Here is a 9,506-nt window from a genome sequence, read left to right as displayed (position 1 = left end):
GATTACTCAGTAAATATCAAGGGATTTTTAATTAAAAAAATATGCTGTTGAACGGAAGTCCATGGATTACAGTTCCTCCTTAGCCAGCCTGTGCTTACATGGTCAACTATCTAGTTACTGACCAAACGAAATGGTTATGAAGTGAAAGACCCACACACCAGCAGTAGAGCCATGGCAAAAGAACTCACATGTTACATTTACTTGTACTGTAGATTGTACATCTCAAGCAAAAATGCAATTCTTATAAAAACTTATTTGGCTGCCGAGATTGTCGTAGGTGATCTACTATTACAAAAATTCTAGTTACCAATCTTCAGCAGTACCTCTCTCGCAGCTCAAAAGCTCGTAATAATGAACATGGTTTATAGTGAAGAGGGCAAAGGTTGAGAGAGGTATTTTGGGGCCAGAGGAAGTTCCTACTCTTACATATTGAACGCATAGCCCGGCCTTGTCACTAAAATCCTCTCGGTATTTAACGTCCTCTTAGGCGCCCCTGTGCCTCTGTTCACCCAAGATTGCGGCTGCCTACTATTCAGTGGCGGTGTATAGCCCACACGGTACACAATGGCCTGCTATCATTTCTGATGGCCACTTATGTACGGCGGGACTGATAAAAATCGCTAGGCTATTAGGAGAAGCAAACATTCAAATAATAGGGCGTCAATTTCCTGCAGAAACACAATCCTCTTCCATAATTTACCACAAGGCGGTGCTCCATTCCCCATTTGATGTGGTGTAACGATGAAGGTGGAGTCAGTGGAGGAAACTCGCCACTCAGCGAGGGCTGTGGATTAACCTTCTGGCAGCAACCAATACCATCATACAGGCGGGGCGGCGGTGGGCGGAGCGGGACACCTCCACGGCTTATGGCGTCCTCGCTCGCCTTTTATCAGATTCCTTGCCGCTGGCGGGAGGCACAGGCTGGCCCATCGCTATCACCTCTTACACGAGTCTGTGTCAAGTCTGCTGCTGGCCACATCAGTAGTCAACTTGAATAACTTTGCCTGTGTGTTGTCGTTGGAAAATTTAGAAAAGCATAGGGTGCAGAGACACGAATGATTTTTTCGTTGTGTGAGAAGTGTGTTGGTGGATCAGATTTGGGAAAACTTTGCTTGTAAGTTGCGTGAGTAAAGTGGACGTGGTGTTACATGATGTCCGGCAACACTGCAGCCAGTCTTCACGCCAGCCAGAGAGGGAAGAGCTTTGCTATGGAGTACCTCCTTGGCGGCAGTAGCGGCGGGGGAGTGAAAGACAGTGGGGGTCCAGGTGGTGGGGCACTGGCACCACTAGGACTAAGCCTTCCGCATCTCTACAACACTTGTTTACTGCCACACCTACCTGGTTTGCCACCCCCTCTTCTACCCTCTTTGCCGTACCCGCCCCTACATCACTACCCACTTTCTCCTGCACTTGCGGGCTTTCAGGGTGCGCTGCCCCCACCTCTCCTAGGATTAGCACCGCCAGGTCTAGGAGGTCGTCACCTGGGTGAGCTTAGCATGTGCCGAAGGGAATCCCTGGGTATGGAGGGTCCTCAGAGCCCAGGCTCCGCTGGGGACCACACCAACACCTCTGATTCGGATCACCATGACCATGATAAATCAGGCAAGTTCACCATAGTTACTAGCATCGTCGTCAACCTATACCAATGATGTTTCGTGATTTGTACATTTCACAATTTAAAACATAATTTCTTGCCTTATCCCGTTTTGTAATCAACTGTCACCACTGACTTCAGTATTATTAGTATTTGTGGTACACTAAATTTTTGTGGTGCACTAAATTTTCTTTCATGAAAATGTAAAAAATACTTTATTAAAAAAACGATAAATTTTGTCACTAAATTTAGCAGCTGCATTCATAAAGCTAATTAATAATGTCTAAAACAATTTCCCTTTTCCTACAGTAGAATCTAACTCTTAAACAATAATTGCAATTCATGAAATTGAGTTTTAGGATTCTCCTGCCATGGGTTCAAATCCTACCTATTCTGTGATTTGTTTGCAATCGTGTTACTACGATTTCGTGAGCCATACAAGCTATTATATTCATGGGGAAGCCATAATAATAATAATAACTTGAAATACATATCTATAATAAGCTCCCACGGAAAAACAAAATAGAAATAGCTTCCTCTATTAATATATCAGACATAAAGCAGAGTGGCTATTAATAAACTTTCTAATATTGGTGAAACTAATTGAAGCAAAAAGTTTAATTGCTGTCGACAAAGCAGTATTTAGCAAAACTCCTGCTTCATCTAGTGTTGCAACCTGTAATATATGTTGTAACTATCAGAGAAGTTAGTTACAAATTTACAAATAATTGTAAATAGACTCCCAAAGAAGTAATGCAAATGAGTGGTTTTAAGTGAGTTTTTGCTAGATTTACAAGATTTGCACCAGGTGTATTTACTAAGTGAATATCTTTCAGGGTGTATACTCTTCTGTATAAATCCTGTTGTAGGAATTAAAATATTCTTGATGCTATCATGCAAGTAAATTGCGGAATTAATGACCTTGTAGTCAGTGTGTTTTGAACATTCCTTCCGATATTGCACATACAGGCACAACCATATTTACCGAGCGTTTTCTGTTATTTGTGCTATCATTAAGTGATCAGGAAATGTTTGAATATTCGTGATAAATTGAACTTGTATATATTTTCATTGTATAACTGTACTGGTATTTGATAAGAATTACTTGAATGAGGTGTATTTGAAGCCAGAATTTATTTCTATCTTTCAGTTTCAAGTGGTCTAGTCAATCCAAAAAATTCTGCAGTCGTTTACTTATTAATAGAACTCTTTTATTTTATTTATTTAGCAAAACTGGATACATCAGCTTTGTACTCCCACCCTAGTTATATACTTACACAGTGGGAACAGAAGCTAATTATGTTCATCTGTCTTATTCTGTCACGCAGGATGAGAGATTTCTCGTCCCACATCCATCTAAAAAATACTCCAGCATTGTTTTATAAACAATTTAATAGTATAAATTTAATGTCAACAAAATTAACTACATGCACCTTTTTTTTCATGTACAGTAATGGGAGGTTTGGCTACAGTTTTATAGATAATATAATTTCAAACATAATAGTGCAAAGCATAAATCTGGTTGTTTTGTATTTATAACTTAAATGCGGTAAACGATAAGTTCTTGGGGATTAATGGTTGTTTTTAATACACTGTCCTAACAATTAAATTCTGAAATTAATATATATTTAAAACATGATTGGAGACTCAGTAGTAAGTGGGGGCATTATAGTCACTGATGACTTGGTAGTGGCTGGCGACTCACTGGTCACTGATGAAGCAATAGTGGGAGAGGATTGCATTCGATAGTGACCCATTACGACAAATAACGTTAGATATTGAAGCCCTTTAAACAAAAAAAGATAAAAGATTTTTTGAATAAACAGTACACTGAAAATGCATTTAAAGTGCGGAAAATTATGTATCATGCAGTTAAACACTATTCATTTAATATAATCCACATGAAATCACTAATCCACCAAGAGAGAACCCGCAGTAATGGATTTAAATTAGATAAGTTAAGATTTAGAAAGGATATAGGAAAGTATTGGTTTGGAAATAGGGTAGTTGATGAGTGGAACAGTCTACCTAGTTGGGTTATTGAGGCTAGGACTTTGGGTAGTTTCAAATTTAGGTTGGATAAGTACATGAGTGGGAGGGGTTGGATTTGAGTGGGACTTGCACATCAGAGCTTATTTCTATGGTAGTATTGAAAATCGGGTTGGGCAAATGTTTTGTTAGTGGGATGAATTGTAAAGGACCTGCCTAGTATGGGCCAACAGGCCTGCTGCAGTGATCCTCCTTTCTTATGTTCTTATGTTAACAATAAAATTATTATATTCACGGGAAAGCGTTAAATCCTTAAGGATCTTACAGTGCTTATGGAATGAGATTCAATCAAATTTGATCCCAAGTAGTTTATATATTGTCCAGACATAGATTATGTATACACTGTGGCAGCTCTAGCCTATTATTCCTGACTGATTATCTACTAACAGTCACCCAAAATATATATTCTTTAGACATAGACAATATATTCACTTTGAGCAACTTCAGCCTATTTTTCCTGACTGATTATCTACCAACAGTTACTCAAAGTAACCATAACAATACAAGTGATGTAAAAATAACATTTATAATATTAATATACGAAAGTGAATTTTGGGGAAGAAAATTATGTGAAATGCTATGGGACGGAGGGAGCGAGGCTTCACGTGCAGGGACTGTGGTAATCTCAAGCAAAGTAACAGGTTAAACATCGTTTATCATTCCACTTGGTATTAGAAAGTAATACTAGGTATTACTGTTACCAGGTATTACTGTTACTTTAAGGTCTATCGACTTCCATCTCTTCAAGAGTCTCATTTCACCGTACAGTAACAACAAGAATACCATAATACACCTTTCATCGGTGTTTTGATGTTGGTGAGGGTCTCGTGATTCAAGGAGTTGGATCCATTCTCCCTTTCTTTAGTCTGAATATGATTACCTCCCATTCCAAAGGTGCTATATGACCCCTATGAGTGTAGCGCTTCCCCTTATTATAACAAGAGTAGTAATTAAAAAAAAATAATGATAAAGCCTATTGTATATACACTGAGTCCTAATGTTATGAGACCTCTTTATTTAAACTGTAAATTGCATCAACATTATAGGAAAATTTATTTCAATTATGTAAGATAAACTTAGTGTGGGAGACGTGTACCAAGGATCATTTGTAATTAAAAACTCACTCACGAGGAAGAAAGGAAAACAAATGCATTCACTTGACCTTCATGAGAACATATCCTTGTATACTTTTTATCTTATGCTAGCGTTGATGAAATTTAAATGAGACGAAAGGAAGCGAGAGATCTAACAGTTTTATAAACTCGTAAAACTAATGTTGTTTTGTTTTTTATGTTATGCACTCGTAAATTTTTATATGTTTTAATTGAGTTCGGTCATAAATACATTACTTTATAATATTTAAGAGAGTGAGTATTCTGACTAGAATGGGGTACAGAACTGAGATTCGACAGGAAAGCTTCCTGATTGGTAGAAGATTATGACTTGCCTCGTCACCCTCTCTGATTGGATTTTGAGTTTTGACGTCAGGACTTTTATTATACTGTGGTTGGTAGTAACTACTAAAAAAAAAGCACTAACGAAAATGTTTGCATAAACATTAAAAAAGAGGTTTTAGAGAAGGGTTCAAATTGATTAAGAATTATAACGTGCTTATGATGCCATGAACTTTGTCACGTGAAGCTCTCTGTCTGGCTGGGTCTTCGCATGTAACGCCAGTCATTAATCATTTCTTTTGTGATCACTTTAACAATTTCTTGTAAAGATACATTTGATGGGTGTCGGTAGATTTAAAGATTTTGCCCCGAGACGAGAGTTTAATGAGCAGTGCCACTGATCATGTGAGTGAACGTACCGCTATACAAACATTACCGCCTTAACAGTTGACACGCCACTGGCAACATCAGCGCCATCCTTAACTATTTTATTATATAGATATCACTATCTTTACAATCATGGTAGATAATGCTTGGTACCCCTACGTTTGTATAGGTGTGAAGCACGGTGTCTGTAACAGCGAATGATAGATAGGTTGGTGGCGGGGTATATCTCGTGTCATTGAGACATGTTGGATAAAAATATAATGCAGCGAATGAGGATTGAAGAAATTAGGCGATTTGGTGCTACGAAAAGTATAATTCAAAGAGTGGAAGAGGAGATGTTGAAATGATTTAGCTATGTAGAAAGACTAAGGCAAAGTAGGTTTATTAAAACTATATGCATGGGAAAGTGTATTGTACAAGATGTCCAAGGGAAGAAAGTACGTACGTTTTTTCAACACTGTCCTTGAGTTTGGTTTTGACTAATAATCTGTTCATTGTTATATTGTGTCCATATGCCACATTAACACATTAATAGCGAATCTTTTTATTAATAAGCATGTGAATAAACACATGAGTTGTTAGAACAGGCAATGTGAGTTTTTCGTAACTGCAAACTAGTATTGAATGATATTCATATAAGAAGTTTATTTTTTAATCACATTTCATTGCATGGGTTCCTAAGTTCAGTTTGTCTGAATACTAATTCAATTTCAACATGGTAATTTGCGCCCAGGTCAGTGGTACTCTACAAAATACTTGGAGGTCAGATCATTCTTCAATTAGGTCCCAGCTGAATGACAACCGGAACATTAGCACATGAATTATGCCACACCAGTTCTCAGTTCGTTTTTCTAGGATATATTGTGATATCGGAAAGACCAGCAGGATATAAGGAACAACAGATTTAAGATTCTTTTTCAGTTTAACTATGGCAAGGCCTCTCTTGATGTCATTAACTTCACTGTGTCCAATATGTTATCTTCTGAAATTTGTACAGACTATATTGGTCAGTTGCAGCCTTAACAAAAATTCATTTAAAATCATTGTAAGGCAGCAAAGTAGAGAACCACTGTAATGAGGAGAGGCTTTTTGGCGAGGCACAAACACGGCAGAGTGGCAGGCAAAACCCTTCTGGTACCTTAAGATTTTTTTTTATTTTTTTTCACGACTGAACTGTCCCAGTTGATTTCTGGCACAGTATTATCTGATCTCGATACTGGAACTGTGATAGTATTCCAGTGACAGGTGTTATTAGTAAAGCTGGGACTGAGTAGCCCGTCTAAATATACTTAATTGTGCTGGTAAAATTTGTCACTATTCACTGTATGCTGTGGAGGAAGATAAGGTTGGCAAGACTATTTCAGGCCATACCTATACCCAGTGTACCCAGTATTACCGAAACTTAGGATTATTTCTAACACAGTCATCAGATATAATGTTCAGTTAATTTGGGTCTGGAGGAGGGGAAAACATTGCAAAAAAGCTACCTCAGTGAAGAGGTAAAAGGCATCGTGGACATCAGTAATAAACCTGGTTTCCATCCTCTTATTGTCAGCGATTTTTTTTCATAGAATTTCGTCGATAATGTTAGACCCAGTAGGAGGAAGCAATGATGTACTCTTGGCAAGGCGGCAGTGACTTGATCAATGGTGCATTGACTGGACGGCACTACAGTAGATCATATTTGGAGAGGTTTGGAGAGGCCTCTTTTAGCGCATCCTCGAGTGCCCAAAGATAGAAAGCCGGAAGAATCACATCCATCTCTGTAGGCAACTTCCTACACCTTGTTGTCAGGGCAGTTGTGAGAATAATCACCCGCCAAGCAGCCACGATGCTGACACCAATTCAGCTTGGGCATTCCTCAAGGCTGCAGAGCGGAAGCTTATATTTAGACATGTCTTATTAAACAACGTTTTCATTGCTTTTAATATAGTTAGGAAATCTGACGTACTTTTGAGCTGTTCATCACTATGATATTTTCCTTACCATTTCATTTATCAGATCAAGCAATATCATTGACTCGAAAGTTCTCTTGTGAACACACAAGCCATTTCCCACCACGTTAGGAACACACGAAGAAGAATACACAGTCATCATCAGTCGCTCCCTAGCTCTCTTCCCAGAAGTGCGTAGTGTGACACACCGGCCCTACTTACCACTCAAAATATTCACCCTCTTCAGCCCCTCATGTCCATTTACCTCAGATTTATACTCGTCAGCCCCTTATAGGACGTATACGCTGTCCATTTACTGTCCATCTCCCTAAACCATTCGCTACTTTTTAATTATACGTTTTTCTTACTACCTCCCCGCCTATTATTTTCTTCATTATTTAATCTGCTTAATATTCACACACTGATTTCTTAAATAACCTTGGCACACCCTCCAGCCTTCTCTTTGCTGCATTAATCAAACACCATGTTTCACACCCACACTAGATAATATCTATGTCGAATCCATTATCAGACTTTGCTATACAAATTCCTCAACACTCATGGTTTTTTTTTTTCCTTTATTTTGTGTTTCGTCACATATACCAATTACTTTCATGTTACTGTGAAATTAACAAGATGAACAGATTCATTATCTTTAAAAACCACACCTGTCCCCTAACACACTAGCATTCACTTATCTTACAAGTTTACTGAGATATGTATGCCACCACAGTCTAAAACCCGCTTTTACTGGAAAATATTTCATTTCTTGACTATAGAGTAGTATAAGGTGAGCTCCACTCCCTCCACGTGGTCCATATAATTGCCACACCAGGCACGTTGTTCCAGTATCTACCTCTTTGCGTTACTCTAATCCATTAACGTAACAAAAAACGTATTTACCATATCTAAGCTATACTTAACGTATGCTTCAACACCGACACTATTTAGACATACCTCTCCTAAATCTACTTTGCCCTTCTTCACTCATATTTCACATTTTCCGTCTTATCTGTCACTGGATAACATTTCTACCATTCTTTTTACCTGGAATACTCAACCTATTCCTGTATACTGTAATTCTTCAGCTTATTCTTGTACCAACCGTGATAAGCGTCAACCATTCCACGTTTCCTATTTTTCTCGGCCACCTCGTTGCCAGACGGTTTTACTAACTAGCTTATTCGTGGTTAAATGTTTTTTTTATATGCATTAGGACCTAACGTAGCCCAATCTAAACTTATTTTAATTAAACTTAAAAAATACAGTTTGGAAAAAAAAATAGGGATGGTTATCGTTTACCAAAATATTAACCATTGACGTTGAAAAATGAGACTGCATTGAATTATTTCTCTTGTTCAATTTTTTCCTTATGGAAAGGTTATGTACAGCTTAGTCAAATGTTTAAAAGCCCCGGATTTCTTTTTTTATTCAGCCGAAACAAATATATCAAGCATTCCAAAACTTTGTTCCCAACACTGTTCTTGCGAGTTTCAATCTACATGCTGCATCACTGCTTCTCTATGTTTAACAAATATTTCCTTCCTGGCCTATAGATGCCTAAATTTCATCATCAAAATTTTTTGAAACTGTGCTCTCGATCTCTAATATTCCCCTCTCCTTATCTATCATCTCTCCAATATTTCCCCTTCCTTATATATATGAGGTTCACAGGTACATTCCTGAAATACTTCATCCACATAATTTGAGGGGGGGGGGGGCACAACTAGGCAATAATTTATTCCACTTACCAATGTTAGTTGTACCTCAGAGCTCGGTGGGATTTTAGACGCGCTAGGCTGCACCATGCCTCTTCTCCAAGAGCCACACACCCTCCCACCCACAAAGTCGGGCCTATCAAATATTACATTATAAAAATTAATACCAATAATGTTGGTAAATTACAAGATAGTGAGTGGACTATATGATGGTTTGTGATTTGAAAGGAAGGGGGGGGTCTATTAGTACACAGCATTTTACTAAAAATATATGCATATTATACAAGTAGAAAGAAAAGAAAATTTAACCTGAGCTCTCACCATGTAATTACTGGAACACATTCATTAATTGTGGAGCACACCCTAATGCTACCCTAACAGCTAGAATTTATGATGGCCAATGCAAAACTGCTGTACATTACGGGTAAGC

At 38.1% G+C, this 9,506-nt stretch overlaps 1 protein-coding gene across 1 annotated transcript in view; it reads left to right on the top strand.

The window, feature by feature from the left end:
• Positions 1 to 843: 843 nt before the first annotated feature.
• LOC128699654 (homeobox protein GBX-2) overlaps positions 844 to 9,506 on the top strand; it is a 62,510-nt gene continuing 53,847 nt past the window's right edge. Inside the window, exon 1 of the mRNA XM_053792409.2 lies at positions 844 to 1,602. Within this exon, the coding sequence (XP_053648384.1) occupies positions 1,149 to 1,602 (454 nt within the window). The 5' untranslated portion in view covers positions 844 to 1,148. The remainder of the gene's footprint in view (positions 1,603 to 9,506) is intronic.

The sequence above is a fragment of the Cherax quadricarinatus genome, chromosome 67, assembly GCF_038502225.1.
Source record: "Cherax quadricarinatus isolate ZL_2023a chromosome 67, ASM3850222v1, whole genome shotgun sequence".
NCBI lineage: Eukaryota > Metazoa > Arthropoda > Malacostraca > Decapoda > Parastacidae > Cherax > Cherax quadricarinatus.
This window is presented reverse-complemented; position numbering and strand designations above follow the sequence as displayed.